Genomic DNA, 24,143 nt, shown 5'->3' with positions numbered 1-24,143 from the left:
GTGGAATGGAATTATTGACAGATATTATTTATGGAATTACTATAGTTTGTCGTAGGATGGTTATCCAATAAGTTTACCTTTATCTTTTATTTTTATACCCGTTACTCGTAAAGTAAAAGGGTATAGAAGATTCGTCTGAAAGTATGTTATAGGAAGAAGGAAGCGTTTCCGATCCCATAAAGTAAATATATAATTGATCACTAGTCGAGTCGATCTAGCCATGTCCGTCTGTCCGTCCGTTCGTATGAACCATGAGATCTCGGACACTATAAGAAATAGAACAGTCGAACTTGGCATGCAGATTCCTTGGCTTCCTACGCAGCGCAAGTTTGTTTTAGCGGGGTGCCACGCCCACTCTAACGCCTACCGTTTTTATGATAAAAAAAAAATTTTAACAGAAATGTATTTGTCTCATCAATACCTATCCGTTTAACCAAAAAAAATGTCACGCCCACTACAACACCCACAAGCCGACCAAATCTGTGGTGGCCACAGTTGTCATTCTAGACATTATTTTTGCTAAACTGAATTTGTCTCATTAAAACCTTTCGATTGGCCTACAAAAATGTCTGCCACGCCCACTCTAACGCCCCCAAACGGCTAAAACGGTTAAAACTGTCTGCCGCCCACATAACATATACCCAAATATCAGGTAGGTGACGCTATACAATATTTATTTGCTGGTTATATACCTCAATTTCTATTTTGCTCCCTCAAACTGAGTAACTGGTATCTGATAGTCGAGGCACTCGACTATAGCGTTCTTCCTTGTTACATTTGTAATTGTAAATTACTGTTTTCGTTTTCGCTAGTACAAGCCGCTATAATTTAGGAAGATTAAAACAGCCGCACTTACAACCCCTCCTATCGCCCCAAAAGGACGTGATTGAGTGCTGGGCACTCTTAGTGCAATGGTGTTTCCAATGCTGTGTCCTTGCAGCTTTTGCACCAAATGCTCTAAGGAAGTCCCTTATTACTGGCTTGTCTGCCTATGGGCCCTCGGCTCGTTACTCAATTAATGCTACTGGTGTTTGTGATGATATTCCTGTTTGCGTATTCCTGCAAGTTACAGGTTTGTCCTAAACCTGCCTAAAAAACAAGATTGATATCTGTATTACGTAGTCTCTTTCGACAGAGTCTCTTTCGTCCGTTTATATATGTTATTGATTTGATTTGATTTTTCTCAAAAGTTCGAAACGCAGTACGTACCATTTACTTTTTGTCGCGCTTGCTTATCAAGCAACATCATTTATTAGGTCAAAGTGACCAATTCGAAACTTTGTATAACAATTTTAATTATACTTTATTATTTTGTTGCTTGGCTAACAAGTATGTTAGTATGATACCCAAAGAGTATAAGGATATACTAGATTCGTCGAAAAGTAACAGGTAGAAGGAAGCGTTTAAAGTATAAGTTCACTGGCCGAGTCAAAACGTCTATACGTTTGTCTGTCCGCCCGTAAAAACGATGTGAACTCGGAATCTATAAGGCCAGACATTTATTGAGCTTCTTGTGCAGCGCAGGTTTATTGTGCCACTACCACTCTAACGCCCACATAACACCAAAACACGACTAACCCACGCATTAAATATTTTTGAAAAATTAAAAGAGTTTTTCTTTTCATAATCAATATCCATCTGAAAAAACTAGTTTGGACTATTCATTAAAAAGTTATACAAAATAAAGTGTGGAAACTTGGGAACAGACGCTTTCCTACTTATATAAATCCTTCGCACTCTCGAACCAACATTTTTTTATTTAAAAGGGACTATATTCAAACAAGTAAAAGTACAACTTTAAATGATGTATAAATTGTACACGGGCAATAAATTACCAAATGAATGAAGATAATTGTCTTTAAAATTTGACTAAGCTGCTTATCCGAAATCAAATTCTAAATCGAAAGCCGACTTCTTATGGTTATTCCAATTATAAATATATATTTTAAATTTAGAAACAATAATATATATGTACATATATAAGCACAAAAGCGTGCACACGCATTTTGCATTCATCCCTGCAAGCATTTTCTATCGCGGAAGACACTTCTAAGTAACTTCTAGAAGATGAAAACTATCGTTCGCGATATCGCATTCGGATCGCGGAAGTCACTCCCGTCGGGAGCTACTTCGGCGACACTTCCAGAAGTCACTTTGGCGGTATCGCATTCGGATCGCGGAAGTCGATCAAGAAGAGTCTCCGAAGTGACTTCCCGAAGTGTCGCCGAAGTGACTCCAAGAAGTGCCGCCGAAGTGGCACATTTCTTCCCGACGGGAGTGACTAAAAAAAAAAATTAAAAGAGTTTTTCTTTTCATAATCAATATCCATCTGAAAAAACTAGTTTGGACTATTCATTAAAAAGTTATACAAAATAAAGTGTGGAAACTTGGGAACAGACGCTTTCCTACTTATATAAATCCTTCGCACTCTCGAACCAACATTTTTTTATTTAAAAGGGACTATATTCAAACAAGTAAAAGTACAACTTTAAATGATGTATAAATTGTACACGGGCAATAAATTACCAAATGAATGAAGATAATTGTCTTTAAAATTTGACTAAGCTGCTTATCCGAAATCAAATTCTAAATCGAAAGCCGACTTCTTATGGTTATTCCAATTATAAATATATATTTTAAATTTAGAAACAATAATATATATGTACATATATAAGCACAAAAGCGTGCACACGCATTTTGCATTCATCCCTGCAAGCATTTTCTATCGCGGAAGACACTTCTAAGTAACTTCTAGAAGATGAAAACTATCGTTCGCGATATCGCATTCGGATCGCGGAAGTCACTCCCGTCGGGAGCTACTTCGGCGACACTTCCAGAAGTCACTTTGGCGGTATCGCATTCGGATCGCGGAAGTCGATCAAGAAGAGTCTCCGAAGTGACTTCCCGAAGTGTCGCCGAAGTGACTCCAAGAAGTGCCGCCGAAGTGGCACATTTCTTCCCGACGGGAGTGACTACCGCGATCCGAATGCGATATCGCCGAAATCACTTCTGGAAGTTACATAGAAGTGACTTAACAGACGCTTGTAGAAGATACTAGAAGGGCCTTTCATCATTGGAAATCTTGGAAAACTTGAATAAAAAACTTGTTTTGTACATGTTAGGCAATATTTTGCATTTATTTTTTCGATAAAGTCTTTGAGCACTTGTAGACACGGATATCGGAAATGCTGCTTAATAATATTATTTATGCCCAGCTCCGTTCACATGAGAAATTTAGCAATAACCATTTCTAAAATAAACAAAAGCAACATTTTTTTATATTTAAAATAAAAATAAATTTGGAGGAAATACCTTTTGTACCTAATTAGAGAGAATCTTTGAATGCTTATTTCTCTGCAATCGAGCCAGGTAATGTAAAAATATCTTGAAGTAATTGTACAGCTTCACGTGAATTCGCACTCTTCGTTGAGTTGGACATTTTTATGTGTTACATAATTTTAAAAATTCCGAAAAACAAAGCAACACACAAATTATATACAAAACTGGACTGATCACAAGCAAATTGCGCAATAAACTGACGCTCGGTCGAAAAAGAACAGCGTAGGTAAAAAGGAAGAGGAAATTTCAGAAATAAAGGGTAACGGCACTTATCGTGTCCTCCTTTTTCCCAGTAACTTTGTTTTTGTATCGTCTAACTATCGTCCAGAAGTGTCTCAGAAGTTACTTCTTTGCGATCGAAATGTGTGCTATCGCCTTTTTATCTTCCAGAAGTGACTTAGAAGTTACTTCTACGCGATATATGTATATTTTGTTTTTATAAAATGTGTACTATAGTCTTTCTATCTGACTTATATATATGACTTAGAAGTGACTTGCTTGCAGGGATTTTGTATATTATCTAAAAGGTATTAGTGTGTAGGTGCTATATGAAATCCGACAAGTAGTGGTTCTTTCGGTTCTTAGGATATTTAAATTTTATTTGCAGGTTCAACTAAGTTTTTAAATTAATCTTTTTAGTTTTTTTTTTAATTTAAAAATAATTTCTGTTGGATGTTTAATATTAATAATTATTTTACATTTTTACTATTAATATTATAACTTAATGGTTCGATCCTAACGAGTGATACACAAGTCGAAAGGTATACCAAAACTAAGAAGATTGCATACCAAGACTGTAGAAATTTAAATTAGTTTGAGAGAAAGAGATATGAAAGTGCTATAGTGAAAATTTATAAAACTGGAGGTGCTTGAGCCAGTGGGGACAAATGCCCCTGGTTATTAACAATGTTTTATTCTTCCAGAGAGTACGTATCGAAGGACAAGTTATTCCAAAGAAGATTTTGGGGGACTTTCGAAAATAAAAATTGTTGTCCCTTTGATTTTTGGGGGTGTATGAATTTATTTTTTATTTTAGGGTCCTGTGGACTTTATAGGTGTTTCTACTTACTGCAGATAGAAAACTTTTGTTCTAAGACTTGTGGAAACACCCAGTAGCTTGGCGCGAAGTCATTTTCTAACATGTCCTCATTGGACACGCTGCAATGAAATATACGACTAATGCGACTTGTATTGTAAGGAATTATTACACCCAGAGCCCTGTTGACCGTTTTTTAGACTTTTTACGTTAAAAACAAGCCCCAGATCTCTTATTGCTTTTTGTCTGACTTCAACATTCAGACAACAGCGATGTTTTCTTTTTTACCGCACTTGTGACATACGGCATCGCAGAACTTGCATTTCTCTCTGGGATGATTGTGTCCACAGCCAAATCAAGATTTAAGCGCACTTTTGTTGGATGTGACATTACTTTCACCACCACCAAGTAAGGGTTCCATTGTATAGGTGTGGATCGCATTTATTGGGTCTTGCTTGGACACGGTTTCTTTAATGACTTAAATGGTTTTTTTTTTAGTTGTCTCATAGGTTTCTGCAACCATATTCCAGAGTTGGCTGGCATTTCTGAAGAGTCGATGCTCGAACGCCATCGAATGTACTATGATCTGATTCCCGCATCGGATCGTAAGCCGGCATAGCCATAACCATCGTTACCGTAGTCGCGACGTGATCGTCCTGCCATCAAAGCGTCCTCGTGCCTGCGACAAGTGTTCACTGACATCTCGTCCTGCGGCGTGCTGTTAACACTATATCCACCCGCATTGGGAACCATAGCTCATCCATCTTCACATTAGACTCAGCTTTAGCCAGTTTCAGAGGATACTTTGCTTCAGCCAACTTCACAAGAGCGATCACGCAAGTTGAGAATCATAGCTTCACAGGATCGATCCCTAAAGTTAAGAATCAAAGCTCAGCTTCGTCCAGCGGTTTAGGTCTTACAGCTGCATCCGGCTTAACATTATTCTGCGTCTTCCAAACCTGAGTTTATAACTTCAAGCACTATTCCATATTAATTTAAAAAAGAAAAAAGAAATGAATCGATGAAAATGCATGAATCGATTTACACAATCGACAACTAACCTAACGAGCTATAAGTATAAATTCAACAGCTCATAAAGAATTATAGCAAGGATTCCGTCGAGCGACGCTACCAAGACGGCTTTTATTCACATGTGCTCAGCCAGTTAAACAATCTTCAGCAGCAGCTTTGTGACCTAGATGAAAAAGTGCAGCAAGCGACATTATCCACTGGAGGTGAGTATGCCTCAAGACTAAAACAAGAAGCTATTAAGAAGTATCAACGCATATTTAAAGACATCAGGCGTCAGAAACCGGCGCTTAGGTACCTCGGCAAATCCAGAACAATCCAAAGTCAAGGATATCAAGATACATCAATACATCTATTCGTAAGCTGCAGAGCCGATGTAACGAATTAGAATCATATCTTACTCTCGAGTCCAATGTGGCATCTATCTTTCAAGCACTACAACAACACCTGGAGGTCCAATGGGAATTTTTGAGGCAGGCCCATGATGATCTCGATAGCACGCCTCTCGATAAGAGGCAGCCGCCAGAAGTCATTCGATTCCAGACCTTATATTAAGAATATACTATGACTTTGCTTCGAGAAAACGACGCTCAAGTGAGCCTAAATCTATCTCTACCGTCAAAGTTTCCGAGTTAATGGCGAATTTCTAGATTGTCCCCGGTTTCACGTCTTATTTATGAAATAAGTTCATAATAAGCAGTACGCAGCCAGCGAGAACCTGCATGTTCTATAAAGCTTCGAGCGCTGCATGATATAGCGCTAAAAACCTTGATATAAACACAAAATCATGGGATCTAATCCTTTGCTTTATTGTCAGGAGAAAACTTGATGAAGAATCCTTGGCTGCACTGGAAAACAGCAACGCAAATTCAAGTCTTAAGGAGTGTATTATTGTTATTTAGCGCTGCACTTGCGTGTTTAAAATAAAAATTTCGCAACCTACAACAACACTCCGCAATCTATCAATCCACAACAAAGAAAGCTATGAGATTTGTCAGCTAGGACCACACCATCTAAGGCCCTGTCGACGGTTTCATGAAATGTATCCCAAAACGCGGCGCCGTGTAAGAGCTCACACAAATTGTTTTACCTCATCTTTAGACTGAAAGCTGTGGATAACTGGCCACTTATCCAGTCTGCCAACCGACAGGCAGTCCAGTATGTTAGATTGTAACCACCATAGATTAGGAAAATCCCAGAGGGTATGTTCTGTTTGCGACCGCCAAGGTATCATTACAGGGGCCAAAGTGTCCACTACAAGCATATTTCGCTGTAACATGATTTGTAGCTTGTAACATGTGACACTTTGATCAAAAGTAACTGTTATCTAAGGAAGGATGGTAGATCCGCTATCTCTTAAAAGAATGTTTTCACCGCTTGAAATATCTTGACTCTTAGTGAAGAAACAACAGCAACTACATCTGATTTTGATGCATTATAAGAAGCATTTAACAACATCATTACGAACAGTATTTTTTATAACACTTTTGGGCCGCTATTAGACGATGATGCGCTATGATCAGTAGACACTTGCCATCTGCATAATAGGAAAAATTCAGCATTTGAAGGTACAGTGCTCAAATTAATTTAACTGAATTTGAAAGTCAAGATAAAACTCTAAAGAAAATGAAAGGAGGGAGTGGGAACACGACAAACAAATACGATGCAATTCGAATGTAGTGAATGAAATAAAGAAAGGAAAGGAACAAAAAGAAACCAAAACAGAAGTCAATGAAATTCTTTCTTAAAAGTAGTTAATATGGTTTATATTCGAATGTAGAAACATTTTTTTTTAATTTTTCAAGTTTAGTGGCGATTTGGTAACTTCACCTGTTTCATGTTGATGGACTGTATGAATTCAGCAAATTCGTTTTTAGGTGAATGGGTTTCTTCTGTGGCAGTATTATTGGCTTTTATAAACCGACTCATAATATTTTTGCAGTCAGTAATATCGTTTTTTCAGTGGCTGAAAGTTGAATTAGCTTATTGGTTGGTGGAAAAGAAATACGGATATTCTGTGGTAGATATTTAGTGGAGAAGCTCGGTCTTTAAAGATGTTAAAATTTCACTGGCACTGTCGATCTGACATTTTTTTAACGAATATATGTTTGGAAGAATTAATAGCCCGACAGCTATTTGAAGTTTCGATTTTTGTTTTTGAAATCTTTTCTAAGTCTTTCAAAGTCGGACAATGAAATCTAAATGACCAATATTTGTTTCCTCCACTCTGCATGTCTAAGCTTTATCCTTTAGAATTTCTGATATTTCATTCCAAAAGACAAGACAAAAACTTTTTAAGGACACTTCTATTGCTGAAGACATTCCTAATTTTTTAAAGGTATTTCACCAGATTGCATGAAATTCTAACGATATTTGCATTGCCTTTTCAATAGCATTGTTGAGCCAATGGATGACACCATACATTTTTTTATACCCGTTCCTCGTAGAGTAAAATGGTATACTAGATTCGTCGGAAAGTTTGTAACTGGTAGAAGAAAGCGTTTCCGACCCCATAAAGTATATATGTATATTATTCTTGATCAGGATTACTAGCCGAGTCGATCTAGCCATGTCCGTCTGTCCGTATAAACGCTGAGATCGGAAATTGTGAGAGCTAGAATATTCATACTTGGCGTGCAGGTTCCTGGGCTTCCTGCGCAGATCAAGTTTGTTTCAGCGGGGTGCCACGCCCACTCTAACGCCCACAATCCGAGAAAATCTGTAGCGCCTGCACCCTGCAAACAAAAGGGAGATAATTCTATCGCCTATCGTCCAGGAGTCTCTTCTAAGTCACTTTTGGACGATAGTTAGACGATACAAAAACAAAGTTACTGGGAAAAAGGAGGACACGATAAGTGCCGTTACCCTTTATTTCTGAAATTTCCTCTTCCTTTTTACCTACGCTGTTCTTTTTCGACCGAGCGTCAGTTTATTGCGCAATTTGCTTGTGATCAGTCCAGTTTTGTATATAATTTGTGTGTTGCTTTGTTTTTCGGAATTTTTAAAATTATGTAACACATAAAAATGTCCAACTCAACGAAGAGTGCGAATTCACGTGAAGCTGTACAATTACTTCAAGATATTTTTACATTACCTGGCTCGATTGCAGAGAAATAAGCATTCAAAGATTCTCTCTAATTAGGTACAAAAGGTATTTCCTCCAAATTTATTTTTATTTTAAATATAAAAAAATGTTGCTTTTGTTTATTTTAGAAATGGTTATTGCTAAATTTCTCATGTGAACGGAGCTGGGCATAAATAATATTATTAAGCAGCATTTCCGATATCCGTGTCTACAAGTGCTCAAAGACTTTATCGAAAAAATAAATGCAAAATATTGCCTAACATGTACAAAACAAGTTTTTTATTCAAGTTTTCCAAGATTTCCAATGATGAAAGGCCCTTCTAGTATCTTCTACAAGCGTCTGTTAAGTCACTTCTATGTAACTTCCAGAAGTGATTTCGGCGATATCGCATTCGGATCGCGGTAGTCACTCCCGTCGGGAAGAAATGTGCCACTTCGGCGGCACTTCTTGGAGTCACTTCGGCGACACTTCGGGAAGTCACTTCGGAGACTCTTCTTGAAGTGTCTTCGGCGACACTTCCAGGAGTGACTTCGGCGATACTTCTGAAAGTGTCGCCGAAGTGACTTTCACATTTCTTCCCGACAGGAGGGACTTCCGCGATCCGAATGCGATACCGCCAAAGTGACTTCTGAAAGTGTCGCCGAAGTGACTTCGAGAAGTGCCGCCGAAGTGGCACATTTCTTCCCGACAGGAGTGACTTCCGCGATCCGAATGCGATACCGCCAAAGTGACTTCTGGAAGTGTCGCCGAAGTGACTCTGAGAAGTGTCGCCGAAGTGGCACATTTCTTCCCGACGGGAGTGACTTCCGCGATCCGAATGCGATATCGCGGACGATAGTTTTCATCTGCTAGAAGTCACTTAGAAGTGTCTTCCGCGATGGAAAATGCTTGCAGGGCAGTTATTATGATAGGATTAAAATTTTAACAGAATTGTGTTTGTCTTATCTATACCTATCGATTGACCCAAAAAAAATTTCCCACGCCCACTCTAACGCCCACAAACAGTTTAAACGCTTAAATCTGGCTGCATATATTTAAGTTCCGAAAGGCTTGAATTATATTGTTACAATTAAGGGACTATCCATGTTCATGTATTATCAATTTAAAAGCTGAGTAAAGTAGAGTCGAGACTCACGGCTATAGCGTTTTCTTGTTATTATTAAAATTTCACAGGTCTAATTTTTAAAATTTATTGAATTGCCTTGCCTTTCCACGAGGGGATGCCCTATATAGGGTATTTCAAGCTGTCCAAATTCCGACCTGGGAATCTACCCCTCTCAGAGCAGTATAGAAAAAATAGCAATAGAAAATATGTTTTAGGGTTTTTTTTTTTAAGTGTCACATTTTTTCTATTATTTAAAGTGGATTTTTTCGAGCATATGCTAATAATTTTTTAGAGTAAATTGCCATATTTCGTAAAACAAAAAGTCATATCTCACCCAACCCAATACGGTTGGATTAGTGCATTGATGTACGTAAGAAACATAACGGATTTTGGTTGGTAAAGATTTCAGTGATACCCACAAAAAAAAGAGAAAAAATCAAGAGAATATTTCACAGACCCCAACAAATAAATTTATGAACTGTTTTCGCGCGTCGCATAGCGCGCTGTGTGTGGTGTAGCGGTGGTTCTCTCGACTGCGACCCCAGCGGTCCATTCTCGACCACGAAGATTTTTATAAAAAAGTATAAGGTGCTTACATGTTCGTATTTCCCTGAGTTTCTCTTTAATGACTACTTTCAGTTCTTATGGTTCTAATTAGCAGTTTACCAACATGCCTTGAGCGTCCGAATAAAACCCTTGTCAAATAATCATTACAAAATTTCCAGAAAAGGTACCGCCTAAAAAGTTGGCCCCAAAACCAGCATACATGTCAACATTTTTTGTTTTTATTTATAGGGCACTTGCCTTTGTTTTGTTTTTAAGGCGCCTAACCTTTAAAAGAAGAAGAAAAATTGGCAACTTACCAACAAAATAAGAATGTCACCAAAATTTCAAGATATATCGTCGTTTTTTTTTCAATCTTACGGGCTTTTATTTTCTCTTAGATTTAGGAAAAATTGCCCTAAATGTAAGACCAAAACATGCCTATTTATAGAAAGTTTTAGTCCCCCGGACTGATTTTCCTTACCGTTAGGTTGATTTTACAGTCAAATTTCTATGAGTGTACTATTTATATACGAAGAAATGAATATATACTGTAATCGTCCGATGGTAACGACTGTTACATCAATCGATATGTATTGCAAAATTTTATTTTGTTTGCCAGTTTTTCCCAAAACATTATTTTTGAGTCCTGAAAATTTTAGACGATTTGGAAAACTAACTTGTTTTGCGAGAAAACAGGTATAAATAGCAAAATTGGGTACATCCGTAACTTGTGAACAAGCTTGTAATATAAGTCGTTAGAAAGGCATTTCGAAATACTACGTGAAAATGTCAAAACCCCATCGATTACAAATTATTGGCCAATCCTTAAAAACGGCTATAACGATTTCAATTTTAATTGTTAGCTGTAAAGCCCTTGAGATTAAACCCTTGTAGAGGGCTTATGATTTGAGACAGAAGTTTGCATCGCAGTGAAGGAGACGTATCCGACCCCAAGAAGTATATAAGTTAACACGGTCTCTCAGCAACACGGAAGTTCCCAAGCTGATCATGCATAAAGACCATGAAAGTAATGCAAGAACAAAATCTCAAGCTTAGGTCAGCGCAATCAGCGGGCAATGCACTCCGATGCAACGCCGGCTACCTAACACCACGGAAAGCCGGGTCAGCACTTTCTGGGCATAGGGCTAGCTTTCGTTATTAGAATTTATGTACTTAGCAGTTAGTTGAATTTTGGAAGTAAACGGTGACGGTCAAACCTCGCAATTACAAAGTCTTCTCATTCGTGCAGTACGGTGCGTCTTAAAATAAATCCTTAAAAAGGACTTATAATTAAATGACGCCCAACGCGTCGTAAGACCCTCGACCCGTGTTAAATAAAAAAAACACAGCGCGTCATAAGACCCTCGATCTTTGTACACAAAAAACGGGATCGTAAGACCCTCGATTTGACGTTTATATAAAGTCATTAAATAAAAGAATATTTAAAACAATATTTCGATTCGATAAAAAAAAAACAACAAATCAACCAAACAAACACAAACCAGGAACGACTACAAGAGCGAAACTAAATAAAAAGAAGGAAGACAGACAGCAGCAACAACATTTGATTCTATAATTAAATAAAAACCATGTAAGTAGAGTGTTCATTAATACGCCCACTAATTTCGAATGCAAAATATTTTAAAAATATTAAAAAAGTTATTTTCTAAGAGTCTCAGTCAAAAAAAAGGGCACAAGTTCGGAAATTTTTTTTAGAAACAATTAAATACAAAAGGAACAAAATTCCTTGTGCTTTGTGTTAAAATCTTATGAATGTTAGTGAGATAGAAGAATTTTTAGACAGATTTCAAAAGATAAACACCGCGAAAGGTCACAAACGAAAAAATAATTCAAACATGGCATTGAACAGTTAAAATACATTATAGAAGGAGCAGCTGCGAGCGCACTGTAAAACAATTTAAAAATGTTACTTTCAAGCATATGAGGTTATATGTTAAAAAACACCGAAGATATATACTACCTGCAATTGAAAGAAGACTTTTGAGAAAGTTTTAGCTCGATAGCTTTAAAACTGGGAGACTAGTTTGCGTAGAAACGGACGGACAGAAGGATGGCTAGACGTTTCCGACCCCATAAAGTATATATATTCTTGATCCGCGTCACAAGACGAGTCAATCTGGCCATGTCCGTCTGTCCATCTGTCCGTCCGTCTGTCCGTCCGTTTCTACGCAAACTTGTCTCTCAGTTTTGAAGCTATCGGACTGAAACTATGCCAAAAGTCTTCTTTCTATTGCAGGTAGTATATAAGTCCGAACCAGCCGGATCGGACAACTATATCTTATTGCTCCCATATATCATATAGCTCCCATACGAACAATCGAAAAATTAGTGGTAAAATAATATTGAAAAATTATATCTTCGGTGTTTTTTAACTTATAACCTCCTACGCTTGGAAATAACATTTTTCATTTGGTTTTAAGTTTCGAATTAAATGTTATCAAAATCGGACGACTATATCATATAGCTGCCATAAGAACGATCGAAAAATTAGTAGGAAAACATGAAAAAAATTATATCTTCGGTGTTTTTTAACATATAACCTTATAAGCTTAAAAATAACATTTTTTAATAAGTTCTGAATGTCGAATTAAATTTTATTAAAATCGGACGACTATATCATATAGTTGTCATAGGAACGCTCGGATAATTGGTGGGAAATAATGTGAAACAAATTATAGCTTTGGGGCTTTTTGACATAGTATCTTATAATATTGGGAATATAAATTTTCATACTTTTTAGAATTTCGAATTCAATTTAATAAAATCATTGATTATTTTTTATAACTGCAAGGGTATACAAACTTCGGCTTGCCGAAGTTAACTTCCTTTCTTGTTTTAACATAAAACCTCCTACGCTGGAAATTAGATTTTTCAATTAGTTCTCAATCTCGAATTTTAATTTTTTCAAAATCGGTCGAATAAATCATATAGCTTGGAAATAACAAATTTTAGTTAGTTCTGAATTTCGAATTTCATTTTATCAAAATCTTATGACTATATCATGGAAAATAATATAAAATAAATCATAGCTTCGGTATTTTTTGGCATATTATTTTATACTTATGGGTATACAATTTTTGAGTTTTTACAAATTTTAAGTGAAATTTAATAAATATCGTACGACTCTAATATGTAGCTGTCAAAGAAACGGTTAGAGAAATAATGAAATAAATGTCGAAAAAACTTTGTTGTATTATCACTGAAGCTAGCATCATTCCCTAAATTTTTAAACATGGTGTTACTAAAGTTGATTATTTCTTATAGCTGAAAGGGTATACAAACTTCGGCTTGCCGAAGCAAACTTCTTTTCTTCTTTTTGAAATTTATAAGTCACTGCTTTCTTTTTTTTACATTCGGCACGCTGTTATTTAATATGCTTAGGTTAAGCTGTACGAATATAACAACAATTTTTTGGCTAAATTGCATAAATCTCTTTTAATAATGTTGTCTTAAAGTAAAACCTTATTTGATTTCGAGCAATAAATAGTATTTTTAAAAGGCCTTTCCAACAGTAAGTTCTTCTTACACAGATTTATGGTGTGATTTGGATGGCAAGTTAATGAAACCTCCGAAAAGAGGTAGAAAGACTCGCCTTAAGAATGTTATATGTAAAGAATTTAAAAACAAAAGCTTTAGGCTGGCGTAAGGCTTTAACTCAGAAGTACACAATTTGTGTTGTTGCATTATAGGTATAGCCTAAAAAATCAAGCGGTGCTTTACTAAATCAATCAAAAAAAAAACGACCTGTTCCCCTTAGTTTGTTGAGTATGTGCTACACAGACATTATTTTTATATTTAAATGTGAAATTGTGTAAAAGTTCTGAATCAGTAAAGGCGATATGTTTTCCGGCTGGAAGTCAATCAACATCAAGCAATATACCAATGGTAAGCAAAACTACAGATTGGTTAACATTAAACCAAAATTTTGTGCATAGTAAAGCTCTGGTATATAATGAGACCCGTTACTCGTAGATTAATAAGGTTTGGGCGTTGTACTTGTGGAAAACATAGAGAATAGATTCTAGTCGATCTGGCCATGTCCGTTTATCCTTTAGGCTGGCCGTCTTTTCGATTATCCGTGTAAACGATGTGATCTCGGAAAGTAAGAGAGCTGATGGGATTTTAGATATAGATTCCCTAGCTGTCTACGCAGCGCAAGTTTGTTGTGCGAACTTGCTACGCACACTCTAACGCACGGAAAGTGTCCCGCCCAACATTTTTATGTTAGAAAAATATTTCAGCTGAAATGTTGTGGTCTCGCTAATACCTATCGGCTGGGCCAAAAAAAAAATTGGCTTTAACGCCCATATTCTGAAATAGCGGGCTGCTGGTTGTACATATCCATCTTCCCCTTGCTCCCTTTAGGTAAGTAAAGAAGAGTGCCTCGACTAACTGATACTAGTTACTCAGCTAAGGGAAGTAAAAGGGAGATTGAGCTATATTATCAGAAAAGCGAGAGTGTATAGCGCCACCTACCCGCGATTTGGGCTTTTGGACGTTTGTGAGCTTGTTTGTTTGTTATTCGCAGCGTAAAAGGGAATACTAGATTCGTCAGAAAGTATGTAACAGGTAGAAGGAACCGTTTCCGACCCTAAAAAGTACATATATTCTTGATCAGGATCACTACCGAGTCGATCTAGCCATGTCCGTCTTTTTGTCTGTATGAACGCTGAGATCTCGGAAACTATAAAAGCTAGAACCGTCCGACTTGGCATGCAGATTCCTGGGATTCCTGCGCAGCGCCAGCGAGGTGCCACGCCCACCTTAACGCCCACAATCCACAATTTTAACTAAAATGTATTTATCTCGTCAATACCTATCGATTGACCCAAAAAATTGTGCCACGCCCACTCTAAAGCCCTCAAACCGCCCAAAACTGGTGGCCACAGTTGTTATGATAGAAATTTTTTTTCGCTAAAATGTATTTGTCTCGTTAAAACCTTTCGATTGACCAAAAAAATATATTTGCCCCCAGAGGGCTAAAACGCTTAAAACTGTCTGTTGCCCACATAAAATATACCAAAATAGCCGGTACGTGGCGCTTTAGAATATTTCTTTGCTGCTTGTCTCCATTTTTATTTTTCTCCCTCAAGTTGAGTATCGGGTATCTGATAGTCGAGGCACTCGACTATAGCGTTCTTCCTTGTTATATCCTTGCAAAGGGTATAATGATTTCAGTCAGAAGTTTGCAACACAGTGAAGGAGACGTTTCCGACCCCATAAAGTATATATATATCAGCGTCACAAGACGAGTCGATCTAGCCATGTCCGTCTGTCCGTCCGTCGGTCCGTCCGTTTCTCCGCAAACTAGTCTCTCAGTTTTGAAGGTATCGGGCTGAAACTTTCCCAAAAGTCTTCTTTCTATTGCAGGTAGTATATAAGTCGGAACCAGCCGGATCGGACAACTATATCTTATAGCTCCCATAGGAACTATCGAGGAAAAAATTAAAAAAAAATTATTTCTTTCGTGTTTTTTAACATATACCTTTCTAAGCTTGTTTATAACTCTTTTTTTAATTAGTTCTGAATTTTAATTTAATTTTATTAAAATCGGCCGACTATATCATATAGTTGTCATAGGAACGATCGGATAATTTGTGGGAAATAATGTGAAACAAATTATGGCTTTGGGGCTTTTTGACATATTATCTTATAATATTGGGAATATAAATTTTTATACTTTTTAGAATTTCGAATTCAATTTAATAAAATTATTGATTATTTTATATAACTGCAAGAGTATACAAACTTCGGCTTGCCAAAGTTAATTTCCTTTCTTGTTTATAATTAATTTGTTCTGAACCTACCTCAAATGTTACTACTAAATATATTCCTTACCAACAACAATTTCCCTAATAAAAACTTTCCGAAATTGAGATCGAAAAGGTTTTGAGCTTTTATTCTACACAGATATGTTTTAAAGCAGCGCGTCAAATGTGCAATTGCAAGCACGTAGGTGTATTTTAAGGGAGTCGACCCGTTTTGATTTATCTCGAAAACAAAAGTGCTGAATAGGCTTTGAATTACTATTTTGTAGCATAGCTGGTCTTTTAAACGATTTCTGCCACGCAAATGACGAACTCGCTCAAATAATAACCCGTATTAAAAGTATGGAAGAAATCGAAAAAACAAATTCACCTTATATTACTTTCAGCGATTATTTCTCCATTATAAAACTACTTTTAAAACGCCATATGTTTTGGAAAAGGTTCGTAAATAGTAACTAGTACCTTTTAGTAGTCTTACGGTTTTCAAAATTGTTTGGTAAACCAAGTACCAAACATGTGGCTTTTGGCGAATATCTCAAAAGCTACTCTTCAGTGTGTTCCGCGACTGAAATCTAAATAAGTAAAACACCTCGTTTAAAAAAATTGCAATCTAATTTTGTTTTGTACTGCAATTTATTGATTTTTTGTTAAGTGGTTTTAAAATTCAATAAAAGTTTTCTAAAGGACAGTGAATTCCTAATATTTTATTGGTGGAATATAAATTTAAATTTAAATTTCAGAATTACTTAAAACATATTATTTTTAAGCTTAGAAGGTTATATGTTAAACAGCGCCGAAGATAACATTTTTTCATAATTTCCGACTAACTTTCCGATTGTTTCTGTGGCAGCTATCTGATATAGTCGTACGATATTGATCAATTTTAATTGAAAATTCTAAACCAATTAAAAATGTTATTTCCAAGCGCAGGGGGTTATATGTTAAAAAACACCAAAGATATAATTATTTCATAATATTTTACCACTAATTTTCCGATTGTTCTTATGGCAGCTATATGATATAGTCTTCCGATTTTGATAAAATTTAATTAAAAATTCTGAACTAAGTAAAAAATGTTATTTCCAAGCTTAGAAGGTGATGTGTATAAAAACACCAAAGATATAATTTTTTTTTAAGTTTTTCCCCAATAGTTCCTATTGGAGCTATAAGTTATAGTTGTCCGAACCGGCTGGTTCCGACCTATATACTACCTGCAATAGAAAGAAGACTTTTGGGAAAGTTTCAGCCCGATAGCTTTAAGAGAGAGAGACTAGTTTGCGTCGAAACGGAAAGACAGACGGACAAACGGACCCACGTTTTGCAATTTATATGTGGAATGAGTGCATAGCAAGGCATACTCAGACAGCCAGAAGTTGCATAATCTACAAGGCTCACTCCGCGGATAAGAAAGACACTTTTTAACAGGTACGGCTTTCTCTCAAGGCGGATACGATGGCAGCGACTAGAAGCCAGGTACCAAAACGACAAAATTACACTGTTTGCTGCAATAGGAGAGATTGTCGATTATGTTCCTATTAAGGGGACTGCGCAATAGTTTCGAGCACTATATGAAACAGTGCGAACGACTTTGAGCACCCTAAAGAATCTCCATATCTTATTATATCTTATATCTTTTTATCTTATATTTAGAAGAATACTAAAAGCAATAATAAAAGGCTCGACTTAGTTTCTTCTGGCAGACCAACATACTGGCTGACGGACCCAAGTAAACTACCCGGTTTAATAGACTTTGCCATTGCCAAAAACATTTCTAAAAATTTGATAAGAGCGAATGCGTTTCGGATCTTTCATCTGATCACTCGCCGGTCCTGTTTTATTCGTTCTCTTTTAACTGTTTTCATTTGCTTATAAATCTAAAAACTTTAGTTTTTCAATATTTAAAAAATAGAAATTGAGTTTGTAAAATATTATTTTTTTTATTTTAGAATGGGACTTTGCGTTTGCATATAGAAGTATTGATTTGGATGAACTTAATTGCACTCTTCCGGCCATCATGGAATTTCCAAACTTCATGCGACAAAAAAGTTGGATAGCGACAGTAGTGTCTTTTTTCCTCACCATGTATCTCTTCGTCGTCCTGGCGATTGTTTGCGACGATTATCTTGTGCCGGCTATGGAACGTTTGTGCTACAGTAAGATATGATTTGTCCAATTCGATAATTAAAATACCATAATTTAAATTGCACACACAAAAAAAGTGCTTGACTGTCAATTATCAGATACCCGTTAGATATACAGGAAAAGCGAGAATGTAAAGCGCCACCCACCCGCGGTTTTTTATATACGGTGGACAGATTTAAGCGTTATGGTCGTTTGCGGGCTTAAGAGTGGGCATGACAAATGTGTGTTTGGTCAATTATTAGGTATTGACAATAGAAATACAGTTCAGATACATTTTTGGGTTAACTTGAAAATTGTAGGTATAGGTGTGAAAAAAAGAACAGACTTTCGTACTTCCTTATGTAGCTAATTAATAAAACTGCAAAAGTGAATATTTTGAAGTGTAAGACGAGATTGTTGAGATAGACAGACATCACGCATTCAGTTAAAATAGTTTTCTGTTAAATGCACACTATGTACGTCACCAGTTTATACAATCAAAACTCTTTGAATGATAAATAACAAATAATATAACAAATTATGTTCGCAATATTAAAATATTTAAATATTGAATTATAATAAATTTCTGACTTTCAATTTCTAGTTTAAATTACAGGCATCCTTGTGGTTTCAACCCTTTTATGAGACGTGCCAGAGATAGGTATTTATTGACAATTTACCAGTAAAACGTTCTGGGGCGAAAGCAAAAATATGGGTTTGAAAATATTTCCCACATCTGTTTTCTAAATTAGTCTTGCAATCAAAGAAAACATTATTCCCAAACATTACAGCCTTTGGATACTTTGGGTGTGCGATCTTTCTCAAGTGCATAGCAGCACCCGTGATAATAAGGCAAAAGGGTTCGTGGTCACACCTTTTTCAAACATGATAGGATATGTTCCTCTACTATAACAACCTTCGGATACTTTGGGTATGCGACTTTTTTCATGTGCACCTTTCTCACGTGACTATTAATTGCTCATAATGAAGATAACGTTCGGATACTTTTTTTGTGCCGGCGGCCATTAATGTGCAAATTTTCCGGGAACCCGCGCTTAGTAACTACTTGCGGCTAACTAATTATATTAAATTATTAAAATTTAAGGAATTTATCTGTTTCGTCACCCTCTCTAACTTTCTAATACTTCAGAACTCCAATTTTAATAATCTAATTCCGATTAAGTTAATGTTCGTTTTAAATTGCTGAACCCTTTGCATTACCCCTCTCTCTATTCTGATCAGCAGTCCATTTACATGGGAAGGAAAGAGAAGGAAGATCGTTTACCCAGTGTTAAAAGGCACTAGAAGGCAGTGAAAGGACCGAAAGTTCGTACCCGTAATATATTTATATATTTTGTTGAGCTTAGTTATTTATTTATAGAATCTTCTTGTTTTGGATACTATCAATAAGTGTATCAAATCTTATAATAAATTAGTTTATCTAGCTAACAGTCATATGACTGGCCCAAAATTTATTCCTGGAATAACAGGTCGATGCGTTGTAGGCCGGATCTGCTGGAAGCCCAAGTCAAGCCTGTTGCGAGACGATTGGGGTGCACAAAGAGTTTTTTTATTATAGGACGCTTTTTTTTTAATGCCCAGGTCCATGTTGAGCCATATGTCCAGATGGGCTTGAGAGGGGAGTTGTTGAACAGAACCTTGTAGTCCAGGCGTAGGGGCGAACGAGCGTTAATGATCCAGTGGAAGCTGCCGGCTTTTAGTCTTAGATGTACTTTCTTGCGATTAATGTGTCTTCTTCAGGTTAGTCGTCCGTCAATGTAGACGCAGAGATACGTTAATTCGTTGACTTGGGGAATCTGCTTACTATTCAATGATAGTGGAGGCCACAGTTTCCTGTTGAGAGTTAACGTTATATGTTTACATTTTTGTTCCTTTTTTTCAATACGCCAGTCAGATAGCCATCTCTCTACCACGAGCAGGTGATTAGGTATCTGTGTTGTGGGTAGTCCGCTTCGTTGCGGGACTCCAGCTTTGATAATGTAGTCATCGGACCTTACTGCGAAGGTTCTGTTGTATAGATATGACTTAAGTAGCTTGTGAGTGCAATCAGGCAAGAGAGTTTTGAAATTGTGCATGAGGCCATCTAGCCATGATTGATCGAAGGCTTGAGGCACACATATTTATTCTGTTATTCTGTTAACTGTTCGATTGTTCCATGGTTTTGACGAAAGCCAAATTGATTAGGCATTTTTCGAGCACGATAATAAACTAATTGGTGTTTAGGATGACGGAATTGTGTGGTCTTTTCCGAGCTTCGATTCATAATGATAATAGATTTTTAAAAATTTTCGTATAGTAGGCGACACTTGTGATCCCATTGAAGAGGTTACAAATAACCTCAATGGCAGAGTTTGGAAGTTTAATTAACATTTTTGGGCTTATTTGGTTACCGCCAGGGCCAATGACTTTCCTGATCTCCTTTGGCTGAAACATTGTTGGTAGGGAAATAGTTTTAGATTCGATTTGTGGTTTCGGTGATGTAAAGCAAAAGTTTCGGATCTATATTCGTAGCTGCGGACCCAGCTGCCTGATGATTTTCTTATTGGAGTGCTTTGATTGCAGAGCTCAGATTTGGGTGAGCCCTCCACAGAGAATGTTTTGTACTGGACTAGCTGTTCAATTTTTAAATTAGTTTTAAAGTGGTTGGTTTGCCTTGTTGTGTTGATTAGTGGCTGCCTCCACGAATACTTCAGCTGTATTTTAAGGGCTTTGAAGAAAAGTTATTCGCACTAGCGAATGGTCTAATGACAGGTCCGAAAGCGCTTTATCGCTTATTATATTGCGTGGAATTTTTGTTGTCACCGCAATGTCTATTAGGTCTGGAACTTCCCTGGGGTCTGTTCACCAGTTTGCGGGGCTGCGAGGGAAAACATTTCAGATTTTCATTCAGGAACTGCGTTACTTCAAGTTTGTGCCGTGAAACGCCATTGGCGTTCCACATTGTTATTCGTAGATTTGCCATCTCTTATTTGAACTGTAGTTGTAAAAAGCTGTAATACAATGTTCTGGTCTTGAAACAGTGTTTTGATAGTCGCTTTCATGGATGACATGAATTCCATTATACTTTGTTGCATGGTGACCATAATAAATTCCAGAGTGCTTTGTGTGGGTTTTCCGTCCCTGATCGAAGGGCATCGGCGAATGAGAAGCCTTTCTGGGAATTTAGTTGACCAAACAAGGATCTTGCAGCCACAAAAAAAAAATAGGCGAAAGGTGACGTTTTAGAATATTTCTTCGCTGCTTACATATCTCCATTTTTATTTTTCTCCCTCAAGCTGAGAAACGGGTATCTTATAGTCGAGGCACTCGACTATAGCGTTCTTCCTTATTTCTTTTTGGGGTCTTCCTTGTTGCAGGGCAGTTTGCCGAATTGTGGAAGTCTCCAAATCTACATAGACCGTTCGAATGTCCTGGTGTTTCTATACTCCTGACAATTTGTCCGTTGGCTCTATGTGACTCTTCCACCTTAAGTTTTCGGTAAGTATTACAGGCTATAAATGGGATGCGCTTCATTTATCTTCAAGACTCTGCTGTCTGGCTTCAGCTCGATCCTGAAGAGTCGTTGCGGCTCTTTTTACCTGTAGATGATGTTACTGACTTTCTCTACAGAAACCCCGTTTTCCTTGAGAGCATCGATAACTTCCTTGGTGGTTACGTAGTGCTTGATTCCTTTTAGTACCACTTGCAGGCCCTTGCTGATTTTTAGTTGGTACGTGTAGTAGCTTTTCCTAGCTTCCTCCAGGTATTTGGGCATTTTTTGGGTCAATCGATAGGTATTGATAAGACAAATACATTTCTGTTACAGTTTTTTTTCAGTCATAAAAACTGTAGGTGCTACAGATTTTCGCGGATTGTGGGCGTTAGAGTGGGCTTGGCATCCCGCTGAAAAAGGAGGAAAAAGAGTTGATCCATTCGAAGTTTTGATTCCATTTTAAACTTTGGCCCTGGAGCGACGATGTTGCCTCATCTGGTCCAGACACATGTCAGTGTCATATGCTGCCTGCACTGAAAAAAAAAATATTAAAGGTTAAACAAACGTATTGCTTCAAAACAATAAATAAAAGGAATTGATTTTCTGTTCTTAAACATTCTTATTATTAATTTTAAATGAATGAATTTTCTGCTCTTAAACATTCTTATTAATAATATTCAATAAATGAATAGTCGTTTTTTTTAATAGTCTTTCTTTTTCTTTTAAAAAGACTGTAGAGCATACAATAATGTCTGCAAGTTTTTGAAAAGTAATAACTTCTAATAACTTCTTTTTCTGCTGAGTTCCAGGATGATCTGAAGTGTCGCTATTCTATCTTCCTTCGATTCTTATAGTACCTTGAGAGATTAAATGTGAACATATTGAATTTGATTGATTAGCAGTTAAGTCAAAGGCTAATATAAAACTATTTGAATCAAACATTTCCTTGGTAATTTGTAGTCAACGATCGTTATGTTTAATTCCGCATGACCTAAAAAGCATATTATATCCTCCTGAACTTTGGATCTTTTCAGCATTCGAGTAATCAAACTCCAGAGCCTGAAAAGGAACTTGAACTCCATTAACATAGGTTAAACAGTTAAATTTAAAAATGCTCAAATTGAAATGGGTCTAAGGCCCGATTTCCTGAGTATGAGCAGTTTTTAAACATACAAAAGCCAGAAAATTTTGTATTTGTCCAATAACTGCGTTGTCTATCGAAAATGTATTGTTGCATGGATATATTGTAAATGATTTGACTTCAACCTTGCTTAATGGGTACAAAGCATTTTTAGTTTGCAAGACAGATGATGAGCCAATAAAGTGCCTGGGCTAACTGTTATATAGTTCATGAAAAGTTCTGCTCCTAGTATCTTTAAATTTGATTCAGTACCAGTTTCCATTAAATAAGTATTTCATTTCAGTATTGAAATTATTTCTTAAATCAACATTGTTAACAAGCAGTTTGGTTTGACCAAAAATATCTCCATGAATTTTTCCGAACCATTCATCCTTGTTACTATTTTAAAACTTATTTTTTAGGGTTTCGTTTGTGTCCGGATAAACAGATTTTTCTGCGGCTATTCATCCAAAATTTGGGAAATAACTACCCTGCAAGCAAAAAGGCGATAATTCTATCGCCTATCGTCCAGAAGTCACTTCTAAGTCACTTCTGGAAGATAGAAAGACGATAGTACACATTTTACAAAAACAAAATATACATATATCGCGTTGAAGTAACTTCTAAGTCACTTCTGAGCGATAGAAAGGTGATAGCGCACATTTTACAAAAACAAAAAGGGTCGCGGTCGCGAAGAAGTAACTTCTGGACGATAGTTAGACGATACAAAAACAAGGTTACTGAGAAAAAGGAGGACACGATATGTGCCGTTACCCTTTATTTCTGAAATTTCCTCTTCCTTTTTACCTACGCTGTTCTTTTTCGACCGAGCGTCAGTTTATTGCGCAATTTGCTTGTGATCAGTCCAGTTTTGTATATAATTTGTGTGTTGCTTTGTTTTTCGGAATTTTTAAAATTATGTAACACATAAAAATGTCCAACTCAACGAAGAGTGCGAATTTACGTGAAGCTGTACAATTACTTCAAGATATTTTTACATTACATGGCTCGATTGCAGTGAAATAAGCATTCAAAGATTCTCCACCTAATTATAAAAGGTAATTCCTCTAAATTTATTTTTATTTTAAATATAAAAAAAATGGTGCTTTTGTTTATTTTAGAAATGGTTATTGTTAAATTTCTCATGTGAACGGAGCTGGGCATAAATAATATTATTAAACAACATTTCCGATATCCCAAGGACCGTGTCTACAAGTGCTCAAAGACTTTATCAAAAAAATAAATGCAAAATATTGCCTAACATGTACAAAACAAGTTCAAGTGCTTCATGTTAAATTTTAATATAATTATTTTAATGAAAGCTGATTGGCTTAATTCCATTTTACTTTCTTCTGTCTATTACCAATACAATAAATTGCTTTATTACATTTACAAACATTACTGCTATTACAAGACAGTCCTTGAGGAACTCTCATATATGTTACCTCTTTTAAATCTCCATTTCAAAAAAAGTTTTTA

The 24,143-nt window shown here is 36.5% G+C and overlaps 1 protein-coding gene across 3 annotated transcripts in view; it reads left to right on the top strand.

Moving 5' to 3' along the window:
• The first annotated feature begins 13,857 nt into the window (after positions 1 to 13,857).
• LOC108036170 (sodium/potassium/calcium exchanger 3) overlaps positions 13,858 to 24,143 on the top strand; it is a 76,021-nt gene continuing 65,735 nt past the window's right edge. Inside the window, exons 1-2 of one of the 3 annotated variants that reach the window (XM_044093426.2) lie at positions 13,864 to 14,047; positions 17,877 to 18,083. In XM_044093426.2, the coding sequence (XP_043949361.1) occupies positions 14,002 to 14,047; positions 17,877 to 18,083 (253 nt within the window). In that variant the 5' untranslated portion in view covers positions 13,864 to 14,001. Of the gene's footprint in view, positions 14,048 to 17,876; positions 18,084 to 24,143 lie in introns of all 3 variants that reach the window. The other 2 variants (XM_050890431.1, XM_044093427.2) reach the window with 2 other exon arrangements.

This window comes from Drosophila biarmipes, chromosome X (genome assembly GCF_025231255.1).
Source record: "Drosophila biarmipes strain raj3 chromosome X, RU_DBia_V1.1, whole genome shotgun sequence".
Lineage (NCBI taxonomy): Eukaryota > Metazoa > Arthropoda > Insecta > Diptera > Drosophilidae > Drosophila > Drosophila biarmipes.
The sequence above is the reverse complement of the archived record's forward strand: the minus strand, read 5'-3'. Positions and strand labels throughout refer to the sequence as shown.